This window comes from Muntiacus reevesi, chromosome 7 (assembly GCF_963930625.1).
Source record: "Muntiacus reevesi chromosome 7, mMunRee1.1, whole genome shotgun sequence".
In the NCBI taxonomy this organism is placed as follows: domain Eukaryota; kingdom Metazoa; phylum Chordata; class Mammalia; order Artiodactyla; family Cervidae; genus Muntiacus; species Muntiacus reevesi.
Genome location: NC_089255.1, coordinates 72,578,605 through 72,600,363, shown reverse-complemented (window position 1 = coordinate 72,600,363; position 21,759 = coordinate 72,578,605). Strand labels below are relative to the sequence as shown.

At 44.0% G+C, this 21,759-nt stretch overlaps 1 protein-coding gene across 1 annotated transcript in view; it reads right to left on the bottom strand.

Annotated features, from left to right (window-relative positions):
• Nucleotides 1-21,759, bottom strand: part of RHOJ (ras homolog family member J) — a 91,969-nt gene that overhangs the window by 18,297 nt on the left and 51,913 nt on the right. The window contains exon 2 of the mRNA XM_065940925.1: nucleotides 6,185-6,243. Within this exon, the coding sequence (XP_065796997.1) occupies nucleotides 6,185-6,243 (59 nt within the window). The remainder of the gene's footprint in view (nucleotides 1-6,184; nucleotides 6,244-21,759) is intronic.

The window sequence follows — 21,759 nt, the reverse complement described above, 5'->3', positions numbered from 1 at the left end:
GGGGGTAACTATGGGTGATTATCAAACAAGAAAAGCTCAGAGACAGCCTCAGCCTCAGACAGGCTAAACACTTGTGTTTGAAATACGTCTGGATCAGCCACACCGTGATGGCACAGATGGTGAGGAAGTGAAACCATTAGGCCAGGTCTCCTCAGACTTTACACGTGTTTAAATTACCTGGGGATTTTGTCAGGATGCAGATTCTTATTCAGCAGCAGGTCTGGGATGAAGTCTGAAAAGCTGAATTTCTAACGGGTTTCCAGGCAGTGCTGGTCCTGGGACCACATTTTGAATGGGGAGGAGAAGAATGTGGCACCGAGCAGTCCCTTCACCCCTCCTCCCCCCACACCCACGTCAAATTGGAAACAGAAATCTGCTTCCAAGTCCTCTTGGTTGAATGATATTTACCCCAAATTTTCAGCACGGTCTCACTTTTATATTCTTCCATAAGTACCCTTGGATCTGTTAGGCTTGGTTTGGAAAATGTAAGCAGCACACAGAGGGCAGGAGTGTAGTAAACGTGGGCTAGACAGACCTATTCACAGGGTTCAGTTCCAGCCCGGCCTGTGGCTACTGTGGGACCTGGGGTACGTTCTCCCTGCCTCAGTTTTCTTATCTGTAAAATAGGTTGATAACAGTGTTGGCCTCTGGAGAAGGCAATGGCACCCCACTCCAATACTCTTGCCTGGAAAATCCCATGGATGGAGGAGCCTGGTAGGCTGCAGTCCATGGGGTCGCTAGGAGTCAGACACGACTGAGCGACTTCACTTTCACTTTTCACTTTCATGCATTAGAGAAGGAAATGGCAACCCACTCCAGTGTTCTTGCCTGGAGAATCCCAGGGACGGGGGAGCCTGGTGGGCTGCCGTCTGTGGGGTCACACAGAGCCGGACACGACTGAAGCGACTTAGCAGCAGCAGCAGCAGCCGCAGTGTTGGTCTCAGAGGGTCGCTCTGAGAATAAAATGTGTTAGTGTTTGTAGACCACAGACCTGCGTCGTGAACACAGCAGGTTCTTTAGTGGTTGAGAGTTCATCCTCCCTTCAGCTCCATTTTTCATGAGGAGAAAAGTATGATTGTGTCCTGAGATTATTCTTAACCAATAACTTGTCACAGGGGTCAACTTCCTTACCCCCTGCCCCCCAGTTTGAACACTTCTAAAACCACATTAAGAGGCACATGAGCAAGAGAGTTTGAGTCACTCACTGGGGAAGAACATTTGTTCTGAGGTTTTAGGCAGACTTTCCATAGAGAGTTGATGTTGGATTCTGGGCTCCAGAGGGCCCTTGGGTCAGCTGATAAGAAACAGGAAGGCTCCTGTCCTTCCAAGCAGGCCCTGGGTTGCCGCCGTTAATGAACCCCTGATGTACTTGCCTCCCTACCTGGTCGTATGTCTCTCTTTCCAGCCCCTGTGGAGGTGTAGGGGGTGCGGGGTTTCAGGGAGAGGAGAGGAAGGGTTTTGGGATTTAGGGCAGTGAAGATGTGTGCTGTGCAGCCCTGACTGAGTGAGCGGTATGACTGATGGCTTTCCTGCTCTCAGACACTCATGGTCACTGGGGACAGCTGAGCTGCTGTGGTTTCTCCGTGACAGACACCATTGTGTACTTGCCCACAAGCAGACAGCCCTAATCCAGCGGTGCTCATGTGCCAAGAGCTCAGAGGTTTATCCTGCTGAGAAGCCAGGCTCCTGACACCAGGGGAGTCTCGTTTCTCCCTGCAGCACAGCTAACTGCCACTTTTGCAAATGCTGTCTTTGAGATACCTCTGTCCTGGGGTTCGCGCTGAGAGGCTGCAATTGCAGCAGGGTTTTACTCACATTGCTCCTGCAGGCCAGGGCCCGTGAGAGGGACAGGTGAGGTGTCTTAGTACCGGGACTGGTCCCACTCTAGGGGGCCAGCTGGGGTGGGGGGCGGTGGGGGTTGCCCGGTTCTGGGCTGTGACCTGGGAGACACCCTTCTCCCGTTTTGGCATTTCTCAGCCAGCAAATGTCCAGGCTTGCAGCAGCGTCCCCCACCCTGCTTCCTGCTCTGCCCTAGTCTCTCATGCAGTTGTTTAGTCACTAAGCCGTGTTGGACTTTTTTGCGACCCTCTGGACTGCAGCCTGCCAGGCTCCTCCATCCATGGGATTTCCCAGGCAAGAATACTGGATAGGGTTGCCATTCCCTTCTCCAGGGGATCTCCCTGATCCAGGGATCGAACCCACATCTGCACTGCAGGTGGATTCTTTACCGCTGAGCCACTGGGGAAGCCCAAGTCTCTCATGAACATGCTTTAAACCTGGCCCGTAAGCATGTTGTGAAAAAGTCGGCTCCAGACTCTGTAGGCACGCCAAAGACCTTAGCTCTGGAAATCCCTCTCAGAAAGCCTTCAGCCACATGCTACTGGGGCATGTGTTGTGCAGGCTGGGTAGGCAGGATCTAAATAGATTCAGCTTACAGACCTGGGCCTTACTGCCTCCCTGGTGTGAGCTGGGGCGTAACACGCAGAGTGACCCTGTGAAAAAGCCCCTCACTTCATTGCCTAACTGAATGTTTGGAATTCTGTCGAACAGATGAACCGGAGTCCTGAAGACTGTCTTCAAAGAGCTCCACTCACAGCCCAAGTATCCGTTTGTTTCAGGGGTTTGGGGAGAGAGCTAATGTTTGCTAGCAGCTGCCTCATGCTGGCAGTGTATGCACGTGGCTTCTTACAAACTGTCTTGAGCGGATGCTGGGCTGGCTGTGCGGTGCCGGAGGTGTCTCAGGCAAGTCTAGTGGGGCTGCGGAGGCGCCCGAGGTGGCGAGGTGTGGCAAAGTGGAGGGAACCAGGTCAGATGATTTTGCCCAGGGCTGACTTTGAGGGCAGAGGTAATATTTTCTTGCCACTTTATCTTTCTGAACACGTGTGCTTCTTGAGGTTATTTTTAACTCTGAGCCCTGCTTAACTCAAGACAAAGATGAGGGGGCACTTTCCCTTAGTTTGTTCGTGTACGAAAATCTGGTTATTCACAGCTGGATGCAACCCTACAGCCAGGTTCGGAGGCTTGTTTCTTTTTTTGCCGCTCAGGGATCAATCAATTGGTTCTGAGATTACCTCTCTTTCTTGTTAGTAACTCTGATCAAATGAGTAATTTTGAATTAGTTCTAGATCTTCCTTAGTCATGTGACCTCAGCAATATTTGTGAGAATATAGCTGAGGAGGTTATCATCCCTGAAGCTGGGAATGGAAATTTTGGGACAATGCTTCTAAATTAAATTTGTCACAAAGCCTTACTGGCAGAGTTGTGGAGCCATGGGAATCAACCTGGGTAATGGTTATTTTCCACTGCATCCTCCTGACATTAGGAACAATGTTTCAACCAACAAAGACTCCAGTTTTAATGTGCGGATGATTTACCAGGAGATCTTCTTAAAATGCATTTTCAGATTCAGTAGGTGGGGGATGGGGCCTGAGATTCTGCCTTTCTAATAAAGTCCCTGGTGATGCTGCTGGTTGGTCGTCCAGACTCCGAGTCCCAAGGTTCTAGAACAGTAGTTCTCAAAGTTACCTGTCAGAAATTTAAGTGTGGGGGCACCATCCCAGAACTGTAGAGTCAGCAGCTCTGAGGGTGGGGCCCAGTGTCTGGGTTTTAACCAACCCTATTTGTGATTCTCATTTCTGCTTACGTCTGAGAACCACTGTTCCACGTAATGAATTATGTGAATCCTTCAGTGGAATGCATTCCAACACTTCATGGCCCTTTCCTGCTAAAAGGTCTCCCTTAGGTCTAGCCTCCAATTGTTTTGCTTAATTACTCCGGTTCTTTAAGGCACTATTTAAATCATTTTCAAAGGTCCCAATCTTAGAATTTCAGTTCTATAACCGACTTTAAGATATGTTCTGATTTTTTTTCCCCACATTTTATGTTCCCCTATGAACCTTGTCTACCTCTGGGTTTTCAAAGTAGCTGGTGGAAAGCATTAAATTGAAAGTTAAGTTGAAGAATTATCTGTAACCCATTTGTTGTTATATTCTATCAGCAATTATCACGTTCTCCTGTGTCAGAGTTTTGGGTCAGTTTGGAGTCTAAACATGTTTTATCCACTGCCTTTGAGTCTCTACTCAAATGCTAGTATTATTTTTAAATTTTTCTAAAAAGATGGAGCAGTGGGAAAGAATAACTAAACTGGCTTTATGCAGTTTTGTTGGATTTGAAATTAAATAGAGGCTGGGGGAAGCTGTCATGGGGACAATTAAGCACAGAAGCTAACAACTGTAGTGGATTGCTGTAGAATTAGGATGAACTGGGCACAGGGCAGGGGGCATAGGGAGCTTTTCTAGAAGGCAAAGGAAACAGGTTTCAGAGGCAGGTAATAATCCTTGCTGTGTTGAGCTTTTCAAACTGGATTATATTCATAAGGTATGATTATGTATGAGAAGGGTGTATACTTTCTTTTTTAGGCTGTGAGTCCTGATGAATGGAGACACCCCAATGACTGTGTGATTGAATGAGAGTAGGCAACTCCAGCCCAAAGAGCAGCCGCCTCCTATTGCTGGAATGCTTTCTGGTGGAGGGGCAGTCAAGCAGGAGCTGCACTGAAGCCTGGTACCTTAGCACAGAGGAGTCACTCACCTTTCCAATCTGCATGTCTGTGGGCATCCTTTCCTAGTTGTGTGTCTTGGTATTGATGTGAGAGGTCTCCTCCACTTTCTAGTTCCTGAGGGTAGCTGGCTAAAGCACCCATCTTCCAGTGAGGGGAAACTAGATGCTTTTACGAGCTTTGTTCTGCTGCTAGATTTTTCAGGTTCTCCACTGCCTGGTTCTGCCTGTCTGTGGAACACCTGCTTTTGATGTTCCATAGACTTTTATATTGCCTGAGCCACCATCATCTGACATGAACAGCCAGCTCATTGGAAAAGTCCCTGTTGCTGGGAAAGATTGAGGGCAGAAGGAGAAGAGGGCATCAGAGGATGAGATGGTTAGATGGCATCACCGATGCAAAGGACATGAACTTGGGCAAACTTTGGGAAATGGTGATGGACAGGGAGGCCTGGCGTGCTGCAGTCCATGGGGTCACAAACAGTCGAACATGATTGGGCGATTGAACAACAATAGCAAGACATTTATACAGTGGTTCTTGCCAATGCACACAGAAATCCCAAGGAGAATTTTATTTATTATGACTTTTTTTTTCAAGTTGAGCAAAAAGACATATCTCCAGATAATTGTGAAAAAAATCTAGACAAATGCGTAACTGCATATAACAATTACCAGGAGACTCACAGTAGGAATAAGCAGGGTCAAATGTTCACCCCAAAGGACTTAAGATGTATGAATTCGGACAGACTGAAAAACCCACTGATTTCGACTTAAATAAATGACCCAGGATGTATGGTAACAAAAGCTCTGTCAAAGAAATTGGGTTACAGCCATCAATTACTTAGCCACTGCCCCTCTAGCCTATGAACTTGTAACTTTAGAAACTTTTTGTAATGACATGTGGGATACAAGGGAAAAAAAGACAAGGTGACATTTTCACCCTAGCAGAGAATCTGTTAACTGGTTTAAGAATTGAGGGTTCTATTGCTTTACATATTGGTTGGCCAAGATCTCTGACTTGAAGAAATATTTCCGACAGAATGAGCATATTTCAAGAATAGATGATTTAGATTCAACTCCAGTTGTTCAGGGGTTGACCCTCACTTCGGGAAAATATCCGGCATCCTGGTTTTTTCTCCTGATACTAAATCCATCTTTTTTCTATTACCTGACCCCCATTTCCTATCTCTTTTTGTACCTTTCTACAGCTCATTATTAGGCTTTTTAAATAAGGAGTGGGTAAAGGATACAACATGGAAAAAATATAGTGGATGAAACTAAAATTTATGAAATTGACTCAGTTACCCTGGATCTGGAATTGGCATGGGTTAGAAGAAACTGGAACTCTTCACCAAATATGTGATTTTGGTTAGTGATAGTCATCAATCAATAAATGAATGGGTATTTGCTTATCAATACCTTGAATCTCATAATGATTTAGTTTTCTGTTATTACAAGTATTGTTAGGATATTAAAAATATTTTGGTTGTTGTTTTAGGCATATGATAAATTTGCCCCAGGTCATCAGAGGAGGTAACATCTATCCCATCAGTCCCCATAAACTTAGTCACATGGACCATTCTCCCCGCTCCCAAACCCTTCATGAATCAAGATAAGAAAAGCATACCTGTCCTGCGGTGTCATACAGTCCGAGCAAGTGTTGTTTGCCTCCCACTGTCACAGTAACTAGGGGAGAAGAGAAAAGGAGAGTCTGTAAATGCGAGCTTCAATCGGAATCCTTCACATTTCTCTATGCCAGCATCTCCCTGGGCAGCAAGGCCAAGCATATGCCTCACCCATGTATATTCTAAACTGAGTTGACAGCATGATCGCCAAATGAAAGCCAACCTCGGGCTGCAGTGAGAGCAGATGGGCTGAGTCAAGTCCAAATTTCTCGACCAAGGCAAATACTGTTGGTGCCACTAGGGCACTCTGAAGGCTGTTCATTAATCCTGATTAGGTGCTATAATATCAAGCTCCTGAAGGAAAAGGATGCTGGACTCGTTCTTGGTTAGGTTATTTTCTTCTTTCATTTGGTTTGAGCCACCTTTCAGGATATAGACTCATGTAACCAGAAATCTTGGCTTTTATTTGTTGTCAAAATGCTAAGAAGCCCTGAAAACAAAGGATGTTAACCCACCTGTCAATTTTATAATTTATAGCAAAGCTGGGGCTTCCCAGGTGGCTCAGTGGTAAAGAATCCACCTACCAGTGCAGGAGATATAAGAGTCACAGGTTTGATCCCGGAGTTGGGAAGAGCCCCTGGAATAGGAAATGGAAACACACTCCAGTATTCTTGCCTGGAAAATTTCATGAACAGAGGAGCCTGGTGGGCTACCATCCATGGGAGTCACAGAGTTGGACATGACTAGTCACAGCAGGATCAGCAGGAAGACAGAACTAATAGTGAAATGAGAAGGGCTTAACATTTATTGCAAGAAGTGTTTTTATTCAATACCTCTCTGCTTTAGCTCAACTGATTCATGGCAGTTTGAAACTTAGTTGCAGAAGGAAGTGTTGTATATGGGTTTCTTCTAACATACCTGAAGCATATATATAGAGTGAAAAGTAGAGAGTTTGATTTATCCAATAGGCTTATTGCCTCACCAACCAATTATGTCCAAAAGTAAGAGGTAATAGAGGAATACCAGTCGCTCTTTACATGGCTGGAAATGAAATAAAATCTCAACTTGAAACTAAACTGAGATAGAACAGATTGAAAGCAAGAGTAATACCATTTTCTTGGTAAATGGAAGGAACAAATTTAAATTTCCACAAAAATTTAATTCCTTTTTGGGAAAAGAAAGTAAAATATGAAGGAGAATGTGATTTTTCCTAGTTGATTAAGAAGAATGTACAAATGCTACAAATGCAGTGATTTATATTCAATATCCTGTCATAATCTATAGTGGAATATAATCAGGAAATAAATGAATTGCTATATGGTACACCTAAAACTAACACAATGCTGTAAATCAGCTTTATTTTAATAAAAAATGTGCAGGTTCAACATAAAAATGATTTTTGATTCCTCCTGTTATTAACTGTTCAGGAAATGAAAAATAAATGGAATAGCAACCTTTTATAACCACATCTCTAAAATATGCCAGCCAGATTCTCTAGTCTACTGCTCAGAGTTACTGATTTGGTACTGATTTGAGTTTTATTTGTTTTCAGGTTCAGGGGCTACATGTGTGCAAAGTGCTTCTTAATGGCTTATTCTTTGAAAAGCACTTGTTTAAAAGCACTGCCTCCCCAGACACTGGGAACAATTTTTCTAATCTTCTCAGATCAACATGTGTTCAGCTTGATAACATGGTGGCAGCCACTCAGATGAGCTTTTAAATGTGTTTTTAAGTGGTGAACTCAGCTCCATCCAATGCTGGTGACAACACAGAAGATAGGCGTTTAAACATTTTCCTTTCATAAGCCAGGCTAGTGATGGAAATGAAGGCGAGATGGCGCAGCCCCCAGCTCTTTGTCCTGTTATATTTTCCTCTTCCTGCAGACTTGGAGCCTAGTCAGATGTTCCTAAAATCTGCCTAAATGATTTCTTTAATGGCCCATCCACCACCTAGTCATGGATCAGGAATGAAAGGAAGAAAGCCAGCCATTACAACATGGAATTTCCTGCCTCTAGTGAGCCCAGTCCACACAGGTTAGGGCAGCTGCTCGGAGACCCCCTGGGATAGCCCCCTGACCTACAGACCCAGGGCCATCTGTGGGGCGAGCACTAGAAGTTGCCTCATCCTTCTGGCCCCACTGGGCACTGCAGATGTTCTGAAGTGATGGCTCCGGCCTTCATCACTGGAGCCCTGAAGATCATGTTTGAGTTTTCTCAGGGAACAAACATTCCTTCCAGCCTGCTTTTCCTCAGACCTCACCCTCTTCTCCCTTGGCAGCTCTGACGGCAGGGAACTGTACCAGGCCTGAGGCGAGGGCCAGCCTGGGAAGGAAGCCTTTGGGCTGAGAGTCTGAGCCCAGTCTTTCCTTTCCTCTGTCCTTCCCTTCCTCTAGGATTTATTGGGTTCCAGGACTGTGCTCAAGGGTTGGGAGTGTTTCTGCTCCCGGGAGATATGTCTCCTGCTGTCACAGAGCGTGGAGAGGAAGGTACAGGGCAGGTGGGTGAGGGAGCACGCAGAAGGGGCGCTACCACATGCGCCACACACAGCTGAAGTGTGGTCCAAGAAGGCCTTCTGGAGGACATGGTCTGAGCTGAGTCCCAAGATTGGCGAGAGTTACCCATGGTGCCCTGGGAGTGGTTCAGGAGCTACCCAGCATGCACTGGAGGAGACGGGGCTGAGGAGGTGAGCATGCAGGCTCAGGCCCTCCTAAGTCACTAATACAGGCTTTATGCTGAAGGCTTTGTTAAGCTGTGAAAGTCCTGAATTCTTCTCTTCCCCAAAGGCAGTGAAAGAGAAGGAATGAAAATAGTTTTCTTGGGGTTAGGCAAAACGGCAAGAGGAGCGAAGATGAGGATTTTGGGGTGGAAGCCAGGTTGGCCGTGAGCTTGCTGTGTAGTGGCTGCCTGCGCTGCTGGGTCAGCCCTGCTGGAGGAATCCTGAGGGGACAGGCGGAGCTTGTGCCCCCATCTCTGGAAACCACGTTTGTTCTCTCTTCTCTGCCCTTCGATTCTTCCATTTTATCAGAAGGGAGATGAGGGGATCACAGGGTTGATGATGGAGAACATCACGGGACAGGCAGCCAGAGACAGAGCCAAGCAGGACTCACACATCGTGGGATAAGCAGATGGCTTTGTGAGTCCTTATCTTGGATTAGCAATGGACGCCTTGTCACTTGTCAACCCGGCTCTGTGAGGCTCCTCACCTTGGAAATGAGTTAGATCAGCACAGAAGGAAGGTGCCCTCTAAAATGATCAGAGGACATGCAGAGAGGTTGAGACAGCAGGATCTTGGAAGTCAGACGGTTCTGCTTTCGAATCCTATCTTTCTATTCACCATCTGCGTGACTCTGGAAAAGTGACCTAACATCTCTGAGCCCCTCGTTCCCTATTTGTTAAAAGAGAGCATCATCCATCGAAGAGAATACTTGTGAGGAGGAAGTTAAAGGAGAAGATGCCTGGCACATAGCCTGGCCCATAGTAGGTGCGGAACAACTGTTTCTTTCTCTCCTTCAACAATGGAGGAGGGAGTGGCAGCCCACTCCAGTATTCTTGCCTGGGAAATCCCATGGACAGAGGAGGCTGGTGAGTTATAGTTCATGGGTTACAAAGAGTTGGACATGACTGAATGACTAACATTCCTTCAATGAATGCTTATTGAATCTCTTCTGAGACCAGGGCCAGTCTGACTTTTTCGCCCCTGTGTATGTATACTCAATGCACATATATACTCAATGGACATGACCTGGCACAACAACTTTATAATATGTATGAACTGCCAGTCACTTTCTACCCTAAATGGTTGCTATTTAGATCAATGTCTTGTGTCTCTGATTGGACAGGAAGACCCTTGAGGAGACAGTCTCCATAACCCATGCCCTGCACAGTACAGAGCACAGTTCCTGACATTTGTAGTAGATGCTGAATCCACAGAACGGAAGTGAAGCCTCAGGGGCAACTTAGGCAGAAGGAGGCCCTTCAAAACCAGCAGAGCTGCAGCTTTTGCAGCTTCAGGCTCCCTGGCAAGACGCCAACTGCTGGGAATTGCCTGCAGCCAGTAAACCTGCCTGGCAGACAGTGGTCAGCCTAAAATCCCAGATCTCCTTCCATTCTCAGAGCTTTTAGGATTGTTTTTTGTTTTTTTGAGCTTAGAGAGGTTTTAAAGAGAGTGTGTCAAGTGACCTGCTAATGGCTCAGATGATTCTCTCAATAAAGTGTGAAAAGTTGTCAGTGACCTGTTAAGTATGTAAAATGAAGGTCTTCCTCTCCAAATCCATTAAGTTCTTTTGCTTCCTTGTGTTTACTCTTGGTGTAGCTTGGATGGTTAAATTTATGAGTTGGAGTGAGGTGGTAATGAAGTTGAAGTCATGTTTGCTCTCCTGAGGGTTAGTTGGTTTCACCCAGAGAGAAAATGTCCTGGAAGGAGGTAAGCCCACCCCTGCCCCTCAACCCTAGCATTTCTGTCACCTCATGAAACGGGGTGTCATTTGCAAACCCGGATGAGGAAGGGTTGGTCATTCCCTGCAAGCCAGCTCTGACCATCAGTCCAGCTCATCAGCAGTGCTAGGAACCTGGTTCAAGGCCCCTGCCCTGTTGGGTGGTGGATAGCTCATCTCATCTTCCAGAGAAATCTTTCGGGGTCAATGTGTTGAATATATGATGAATCTGAGAACTGGCATGGTGGAAATGCCAGATCAGTCATGAGAAAACCTCCCAGTGCCCTTCCATTCCCAGCACAAGGCCAGCTGTCTGCATCACTCAGGTCGAATGTATTCTAGTTGACAGGTAAGATGATGCAGACCTGACTAGGTGTGTGTATATAATTCCATAGAGGTCCTAGGGCTTCCTTGGTAGTTCAGATGGTAAATAATTCGCTTGCAATTCAGGAGATCTGGGTTTGATCCCTGGGTCAGGAAGATCCCCTGGAGGAGGGCATGGCAGCGCACTCCAGTATTCTTGCCTGGAGAATCCTATGGACAGAGGAACCTGGTGGGCCACAGTTCACAGGGTCACAAAGTGTCAGACACGACTGAAGTGACTAACATTTTCCCTTTCATTTTCACTATTTTGGAGGAAGAAACCCTAGATTTATAAATACAGCAATAAACAGAATTTTAAGAAAGCTTGAAATATGCCCTCATGCAAATATAGACTAATATTATATCAAGGATTTATTAACTCTTTATGAGAGAATCAGTAAGATAAGAAATCTTGTTTGAAGAGCATTTTGAAGAACTGGGCATTTATAGGTACTAAAAAGCAAAACATCAGAATAAAATGGCTAGGTTCAATGAAAAACTGGTTGTTATCCTATGGAAAGATAAACTTTGGTGTTCTGCTCTCTTAGTAAATGAATTATTTGCATCTTGACCCAACAAGATTTACAAGGCAACATGTGACTTTAGAAAATCTAAACTTTTAATTAGCAGCAGCATCAGACAAAGGTGAATTCCCCTAGATTGCTAAGCCTTGAGGGAAGGGTGTTGAACAGCACCCCAATATGATGTTGAGAGGAGAGGTGCAGGCTCTTGGCTTTATGTCCAAGTTTCTGATAATTTTTCTTTATGTCTGAATTCAAGTCCATACTTAGCCTTCCACTCATTTGGTGAGATGTCAGGCAGTTCAGTAGGTTTCTCCCTCTCCTGGAAAATAAACACATTGCCTTTACCCTAAAAGGGTCTGTGTGTGCTAAGTCACTTAGGTCATGTCTGACTCTATTGTCTGCAGCCTGCCAGGCTCCTCCGTCCATGGCATTTTCCAGGCAAGAATACTGGAGTGGGTTGCTGTGCCCTCCTCCAGGGGATCTTCCCGACCCAGGGATTGATCCTGCATCTCTTATGTCTACCTACACTGGCAGGCAGGTTCTTTACCACTAGTGCCACCTGGGAAGCTAACAGGGTGTAGAAATTCTTTATAAGCTGTTCCAAAGTCAGGGGTAATCATCACTATAATTTGTCTACCTCTGGCAGCTGCAAAAAACAGAGTTTAAATGAAAAATCTCAATTCTGACCCTTGTCATGCTTGCTGACAGGATATTTTCACTGAGCTTTTCCCTCTCTGAACTGTCACCTCTTGTGCTTTCTCCTTTCTAGGAGATCCCATCTGGGACAGTGACTCACCTAGCACCAGAATCTGCTCTGAGGAGTTGCTTGTCTGTATGTGTTACGTGGTGTCTGCCTCACAAATGAACATGTTCATTCTATAAGGAAGAAACTCAGAGGCGTCTGGGATGACAGTCCCCTCAAATTAAAATAAGTTAGTGAATAGAATGAAACTAGAAACAGACACTGCCTTTTTATGAATATGAATGGTGGTGAATTTCTCCCTAGTGGGATTTTATCCTTCCAACTTATGTTGGAAGGTGGCTTGAAAACCTTCCCATCCGCCTACACTGACCCCCCTCAGCCAGCTGGTTTCCCTTCTTTGCAAAGAATGCCTCTTGTTTCCTGAGGAGCAGCCTGTGTGTGAGTGCGCATGCATGTGTGTGTATGTGTGTATGTGAGAAATGAAAGTTGTTCAGGCAAGTCTCTTACTTGATGTGCTGGCGTGAGTTCCTGTTTCTGAAGAAGACTGAGGAGAAAACCAAACAGGTTCCCTGAGAATCCAGTAGGGTTCTGAGCTGAGGATTTTCTTTGGTTAGGTCTTTATATTTGTCCTACAGTAACGAAAGTTCCATATGAACAGGGTAACATACATCTGCATCTTCCACCCCTGGTCATGTTTCTTTTGTTCCTTTAGGTACACCTGTGTGACAGGGGCTTTGGTTTGTAGTCATTTGGGATTGTAATCACCCCAGAGTTTAAGGCAGAAGAACGGGTTGGAGGCCTAAATCACTGTGAACAAACTGGGACCTTGAGCAAGCTTCCACTTCCATAAGTCTCAGTTTTCTTGCTGGAAGTTTGAGGAGAAAAGGAGATCATGAGCATAAACACAGTGTACAAGAAAGCTACTACAAATATAAGGTGGCATCACTAAGCAGATGGCTTCTTAACAATACTTTTGGGAACAGAACTTGCTGGAATGAAGTTGGGTGTGGGCTGGGTGTTCAGGAAAGGTCTGCCCTTCTCAGTACTTGTTTGATAATTGAGGAGGAGGCAGATGAAAAGCAAGAGGAAGGGGAGGAGCTTGTGCAGTTCCAGGGTTCTTGGAACTGACTGGGGCTGAGGCCAAACCAAAGACAGAGCTATGATTCCATGACATCCACATCCTGGGATTTTAGAGTCTTAGTACTTGGCCTCACCCTTCCTTCCTCCATGTTCATTTGGTGTCTCCATCCTGCCAATTCTACCTGCTAAGTATCTCTAGACTCAAACTCTTCTTTACCATCCATGTAGCTGTCCCCAGGCAGCCCCACCCCCAACTTTGTCAGTTGCAAAAGGCTCCTAATCTTCATTCATTTCTTCAGGCTCCATCTCCTTTTCTTCACTGCCACCAAAGTAAATGCAACTATGGCTCCCAGTCATTTCAGATAAAATTCAAATACTTTCCATGAGTGTGCAACCTCCTTGTAATCTGGCTTGTGGTTTACCTTTCCAGATCTTTTATTTTTTATCCTCCTACAACCCAAATATCCTGCAATCTGTTATACTCACAATGCCTTTGCTTAAAGTGTTCCCCCTGGAGATCCGGAAAAGAAATTTTGAAATGCTTTCTCCATACCCGTCAACCTGGAAAGCTTCCATAACCTGGAAAACTCACTTCCATAGCTCCTCCTTGATGCCCCTCCTCCCCCCACGTACCTTAAGCATCTTTTCATGCTTACTTGCCCATTGGCCTTAGAGTGCTCTGTACTATTTATCCTCATGCACCAACATCTAACACGGGCCTGGCATGTGACGCTGTAAATATTGGTTGAGTAACTGTGAGTTAAACTCCAACCAAAATGGGCATTATCTCTGAGGCATTCATTTTCTCTAGCTGAGTCCTTGGCCTTTCCCAAAGGGTCATCATAAGCTTTCCTAGACATGAAGTGGCAGGATGGGGTCAACAGCAGTGGTGTTCTATCCAGGCGTTGGCCTACCTATTAGGAGGGGATGCCATGGAAATGTGGTTCCACTGGGTGGGATCAGTGCTGGGGGCTCTCTGTCACTTTTCCAGGCAACTTTCACCATCTACAGGGCTGCCCGACTCCACCTGTGGGGCAGGACCACTGCCAACATAACACCGTGGCCGTATAAGCCACAGTAACCAATCTCCCTGGCATTAGCGGCAGGGTACAGGGGCGCTGTCTTTTGACTAAGACTTTGGGAAGAAGTGACTGTATCATAAATGAAGCCTGCATATGGAGATGTCTGGTCTGCAAATCAGGGTGGGCTTTATGCAGGACCCCCTGTTTAAAGAGATACTTAAAAAAAGAAAGCCAACTCTTTCAGTCACATTCATACATTACTAGAAACTTACAATAATTAAGCTGACATTGAGGTATGGTAGAATAAACACCTAACTTAGAGGCAGAACCTTTCAGCTTTGGTCTTGACTTGGTTGAAATCAATGTTTCATGGCAGCCACCAAGGGAAGCTGGTTTAAAAACACACATTCTCTGGTTTTACACCCCATACCGAAGATTCTAGGAATGTAGGTCTGGGATGGGGCACAGAGTCTGCATTTTTATCAAACTGTCTGAATGACTAAAATCCGAACCTCAGTTTTCTCATCTTTAAGATGAGAATAATAATAGCTCTTACCCTGGAGCATCCGGTCCACTTTAGACAGTTTTGTGAATATCAGATGAGGTATGAAAAGGAAACGAGTTAACAGTTTATAAAATGCTACATGGATATTTATCTTTTTTGATCCTACACAATACAGGCACAAGGTGGTATGTTTGTAGCAGTCCTCTCCCCTCCTTCTCTAGAAGTAGTCACTAAGGAACTTCAAACACCTAGGTGATGATAAAATAGAATAATGTGTTCCTGTGAGGAGTGTTCAAAGAATTATTAGGTTCATAAAAATTCTATCAGGTGCCAGCTATAACTACTTAGAAAATATGTTGGAAAATATCCTTCTCACAATAACAACTAAAACTATAAAATGTCTTGTAATGGGAAGACCTTTATGAAAAAAAGCATAAAAAGCACTTTGCTGAGATATGTAAAAGAATAAAAATGGGGGAACAGCTCATGGTCTAGGGTGGGAAGCACAGTATTGTAAAGATGTTAGATCTCCTCAGTTTAATATGTTTATAGTAATTCCAATAGAATTTTTGAATTGGGCACATGCCAGAGTAATTATAGCAGTTATATTCAAAATTTAGTTGTGGAGAATACCTAATAACTTAAAAAGAATGACAGGTTCATTGTGCTAATATGTTAACATGTAATATAAAGTTATTAAAGCAAATTGGTATCAGCATAAGAATCAATGAACCAGAACAAGAATCTCAGCCACTGAACCTATGCTACATATGTGAGGATTTAGTACATGATAAGTGGCAATGGGGAAAGATGAGGTAGTCAATATATGCATTTAGATAATTGGTTACTATTTGGAAATTAAAAAAGGACTCTGAAAATATAAAAACAAATGAAGAAAACCATAAAGAAAATGATTGATATATTGACCTAAAAAAAGTCACGTATAATATAGCACCGGGAACTCTACTTAATGCACTGTGGGGACCTGGTGGGAAGGAAGTCCAAAACGGTGGGGATCTATGTATATGTGGGGCTGGTTCATTTTGTTGTACAGTAGAAACTAACAACATTGTACAGCAATAATATTAATTAGATATTAATTTAAAAAGTCACATATGTTCACATATATTGTGAAAAATGGTCACAGTGTATGAGGGTCAAGAAGTTTACTATCTTCGGTGCATAAGGGTGCTTTCTGATTAATAAGAATAAAGATCCAAAAGAAAATATATAAAGAATATAGAAAATTTACAAATACATAAAGGGCCAATGAATATTGGAGTAAAAAAATCAAACAAGGTGCGACCTTTGGCTTGTCAAATTGGCAAAGATGAGGAGAATGACACCCAGGAAGGGTGAGGATGCGGCACCTACATGCTATTGGTGTGTGAAACGTAAATTGGTTCATGTTTTCTGTCAAGTCATTTGGTAACATAGATCAAAAAAACAGTCTAACCAGGGGTCTGCCTTTGACTCCTATTTCTGCAATGTACCCCCAGGAACAGTCATACAGGTGCACAAGAATATATATGTATAAGACTATATATCACCAAAAAGTTTATAATAGTAAGAGTTGGAAACAACACACATGTTCAATAATTGGGGATTGGCCCTCAAAAGTTATGGAACAACCATACAATGGAAACTTTAAAGAACACTGAGGTAAAATAACTGGGATATAAAGTCTAGGGAGTAGGAGATAAAATTCTATATTGAACATGCAAAAATGCTTACAGAAAACACTTTTTATTTTTTCCATACTTGGTTACCATGAACATGTAACTCAGAAAAAAAGATATCTGGGTGCTCAACAGTTTTAGTACTTTGCTGTTATTATTGCTGTTATATGTAGATTGGATTCAATGTTAACTAACTTGTCTCCCATCACATAAGTTCTACCATTTCTTCTTGGTTCCCTCTGTAATTCTGTTTTAGGCTTACCCAGATTTATTTTAGGCTGTAGGACCAAGTTTATATTTTTACAAGGAGGACCATGTGATGAATCGGTCTACCGCAGTGAAGGTTTATGAACTGTGTATTGCAGAGCAACTCATCTTTTTCAGAGAATTATGATGAACCACTAATGCTCTACCTATATTTGCATTTCAAAGGTACCAAGAAAATATTGTGCATTTGAGGATGGTGGAATCTGCTAAATGTATTAGTTGTAAACCAAAAGGAGTATATGAGCTGTAAAGACAACAGCAGTAAATTGGTTTTAAATATAGAACAATGTCTAGACAGAGTGAAATAAATTAGCCAGGTAAATATTTACAGTGTGCATTTCTTCTCTCAATAATTTCTTTTCCTAAGTGTTACAAGATAATTTGGAGAAAATTAAGTGATTTTTCTGTTGTCTACTTTTGTACATAGTTGTTCTGCATTATATTTACTCATCTGCCTCTTTGTTATTCAGGATCTTTGTTATGTATTTGTAGTTTTCTCCCTTTATTTATTTCATTTACTTTAGTCTAATATGGGGTTCTTTTCAGGTAGCAACTTTACTTTCTAGTTCTTAAGAACTGTCAAGAAATATTAATAGTTGCTGGTTAATTATGATCAAAGGAGGATGTGTGACAATTTGAGATAAAACAGTCCTTGGATCTTTTCTGCGATGAATATCTAAGAGACCATCTTGTATAACTTTATTGAGCATTTTTTCAGAATTTCCATAAGGTAACATCTACCATTTCCATGTCCTTGTTCACCTATTTTTCCCCAGTTGTTCTTCTTCAAACCACTTAAAAAGAAGAGTATAATTTTGGGGATGCTTATCATCAATGTTAAGTTCATCATAGCCAGTAAAGGAATGCTCTGAGTGACAGCTACTCTCAGAGCCTGTGGTATGCATTGTCACCCAAGCTGGAGAAAGGTTTCATGAAATTCTTGGCATCTGAGTTCAACTAGGTCAGAGGATTAACAATATGAGGCTTTGAATTCTTGCTTGGTTTTGCTGATACTTTTCTGTCAGATTTTAGGTGAGATACCATTAATTTAGTAGAGTTTCTATACATTTTCAAGTATTCAAAAAATGTAACAAAAACGGAGAACCACGTGGTATGGTGTCAGTGTGGTTTCAGATTCAAGGACACACAACACTAACCATGCAAAGTCCTCATAAACCATTCTGACCTTAAGTAAAAGCTAAAGGGACCAAAGGGGGATTCAAACCACAAACCACAGCGTGTGTGCATACTCAGCTGTGGCCAACTCTTTTGCAACCCCGTCAACTGTAGCCTGCCAGGCTCCTCTGTCCGTGGAGTTTTCTAGGCAAGGATACTCAGTAGGTTGCCATTTCCTCCTCCAGGGGATCTTTGCCACCCAGGGATCCAACTTGCGTTTCCTGCATTGGCAGGCTGATCCGTTACCACTGAGCCATCTGGGAAGCCCATAAACCACAGCACTGACTCTTCAAAATCACTGTTTTCTCAGTATTTTTCCTAGTCTACCACAGCTGTGAAGTTTTGCCCTTCCCCTTCATTCATCACCAGCACACCTTCCTAAATATATGGTTCCTTTCTGCCAACACAGGAAAGCCAAGGCTTGACTGGTGCTCTCCTTTGGGCTTTGGAGGAGAGGAAGTCAGTAGCCAAAGGCACTTTCCCTCCTCAGGAGAAGGGGGGAGGGAGTGAGGACTAGGGGAAAGGGAAGGATAATAAACACTTATAATTTAACTTTTGCATCCTGACACATTTATAACGCAGGTATTTGTTTTATAAGTTAAGGGGTTGTTTGCCAAACTCTTAGGATAATAACACCATATCTTTCTGCTGGAACCCACAGGCAATCAACAGTTTAAACAACCACATGGTCATAAACACCATAGGAAGATGGAACTGCAGAGTCTGCTAGACAAGAAGGTGAAAGGCTGAAGGGTAGAAAGGGGATACAGATTAGATGATGGTCCTCTTGAATCATCACTAATTTGTTGGAAGCGAGAAGGTTGTGCCATTGGCAGCTGTGTGGACATGGGATCAGGGCTGCATGTGTGAAGGGGTTTGAATACTGTAGTATTGTGTTCTAGAGAATGTGAAGTTAGGCATTCAGGACCTGGTGAAACAGTGGAGCTGGGGAGGCTTTGCCATTAACTACAGAGAAATAATATCAAAGAAGGAAAAAAGAAGTCATATTTGCTGGGGACAAAAATTGGAGGTGGGAGTGAGAAATAAGATGGAGAAGGTGGAAAGAAGGCTTGGGAAGGGGGTGAAAGTGAAATTATTAGTTGCTCAGTCATGTCTGACTCTTTATAACTCCATGGACTATAGCCCACCAGACTTCTCTGTCCATGGGATTTTTTTCCAGGCAAGAATATTGGAGGAGTTAGCCTTTCCCTTCTCTAGGGGATCTTCCTGACCCAGGGATCAAACTCGGGTCTCCAGAATTGCGGGCAGATTCTTCACTGTCTGAGCCAGCAGGGAAGCCCAATATATGGAGTATTTGAACACTGGACATTTAGTTTGGCATCCATATCCCATAGTTAATGTTACAAAAGGATCAGAAATTAATAGCTGAAACCCGGGATTGAGCCAGGGACTTTTCGCTCTTCAGTCTACATTCTCTGAACTATTTCAGCCACCTGTAGGGAAGGGAGTGGATTATTCTAGTTGGCATCAATCTTCAGAAGTCCAGTGTGGGCCCCATCCCAGCCACCCCAGGGAAGTTCCAAGAGCTGGTTCAGTTGAGATACTTAGGCAGTTTAGATGTAGTTCAGATCCTCTAGGGTTGCTCTAAACAGATCTGGTCACCCAGGGAGCTCTCTGACTTGTGGCTTCTCTGTCCTGCCGATGGTCTTGACTTGTGACTCTCCAACTGGGAAAACCCAAACCTATTCTGAAGGATTAGGGCATATGGGCTTGGGCTTGATTCTTGAGTAGCCAGCTGTCAGGGATGCCTATGACTGGGGGGAGAGAGGGTAGATAAAGAAACCCTTGTCACGTCTATCTGACCTGTTCTCTTCTGGATGGAATCACACCCTACTGAGTCTTGACTTCACAAGGGCACTGATAAATGGACAAAGGCAGACGAAGGATATTGTAGAAGACCAGAGTGTTGGCGTGGTCAGGAAAGCCATACCCACACATGTCATGACCCTTACTGTCCCATCTTGTGATAATTGAGCTTCCCCCTCTCCTCTCATTATGAATTCCTAATAAGGGCTGCGATGATTAATTTTATGTGTCAGCTTGGCTGGGGCTTTCCCAGATGGCTCAGTGGTAAAGAATCTGCCTGCCAATGCAGGAGACACAGGAAACACAGATTCAATCCCTGGGTTGGGAAGATCCCCTGGAGAAGGAAATGGCAACCCACTGTAGTATTCTTGCCTGGAAAACCCCATGGACAGAGGAGCTTGGTGGGTTGTAGTCCATGGGGTTGCAGAGTTCAAAGAGTTGGACATGACTGAATGACTGAGCATGCATACAACTTTGGCTGGTCCATAGAATGTCTAGATAGTTGGTCAAATATTATTCTCTGTGTTTCTGTGGGGGTATTTTTGAATAAGTTTAATGTTTTAATCAGTAAAGCAGGTTGTCCTCCACAATGTGGGTGGGCCTCATCTAATCACTTGAAAGCCTGAATAGAAAAGACCAACCCTGCTTGAGTCATAATGACTTCTCCAACAGACTTCCTTTGGACTCCATCTATACCACTGCCTCTCCTGGGTCTTAAACCTGCTTGTCCACACTGTAGATCTTCTCCCAGCTTCTATAACCACCTGAGCCAATCCCTAATAATAAATCTCTTTGTCTATATATCCACATCTTATTGTTTCTGTTTCTCTGGAGAACCCTGACTAATACAAGGGCTCTTGTAGGACCACACAGTCTGATCTACAAGCTCTCAGCTAGGGGACAAGTATTTGGTATAATGTTTGGACTAACACAGAGATTCAACAAGTGGATTATAAATAAAAGGATATTTTTCATGACAGAGTTGGTTAGGTGAGGACTGATACCAGTGCCAGTTGGCGTATTGTATGGCAAGTAAGGGACCCAGGACATGAAATTGGTAAATAAAGGTGCTGATTTGCAAATGACTTGGTCACCAATGACCCAGAGTATCCTTGTCTGAATGGTGCAGGAGGCATCCTTAGTAAAGTCAAGGTGAGAGCTCCTTCTTCAGGCTCCAGGAAATGTGGCTCCAAAATGGAGATAGAAAAGACAATTCATGTAGCAGGTGGCCCTCATCTGAGTGTGAGATGGGGAGACACCAAAGTGGGAGTTGTTTTTATCCCCTGCTATTACCAAGAGGCACACCTGAATTATGAGGATGTTGAGGGAAGGATGGGGAGGCAAGGTTGCATGGTAATGGTTGTTATTAACGTGCAGATTCTGAGTCAGTTGGTCTGGGTGAGGCTTGAGAATTTACATTTCTAATAAGCTTCTGGCTGGTGCCATTGCTATTGCTCTGCAAGCCACACTTCAAGTGACAAGGTTCTTATTCTCCCCTTAAATATGGCACATATGCATTGTAGGTGGATTCTTCACCTACTGAGCTACCAGGGAAGCCTATACATATCTAAAAATATATATGCAGACATACCACAAAGGCCTGTAGAAAGGAGACTGGATCTGGTTCACAACTAGCGTACACACTCTTACCTACTCCCTCACTGGGCTTCAGAAATTAAAAAGGTGGAGCATGGTCATCTTGGTGGTTTAGTTGCTAAGTCGTGTCTGACTCTTGCGACCCCATGGACTGCAGCCCGCCAGGGTCCTCTGTCCATGGGATTCTCCAGGCAAGAATACTGGAGTGGGTTGCCATTTCCTTCTCCAGGGGATCTTCCCAACCCAGGAAATAAACTCAGGTCTCCAGCATTGCAGGCAGATTCTTTACCAACTGAACTACGAGGGAAGCCCAAAAGTGAAGGTGTCTCAGTCATATCTGACTCTTTGTGACCCCATGGGCTATCACCTTATCAGTCCTACAAAAAGTCAAAGCACCTGTCGT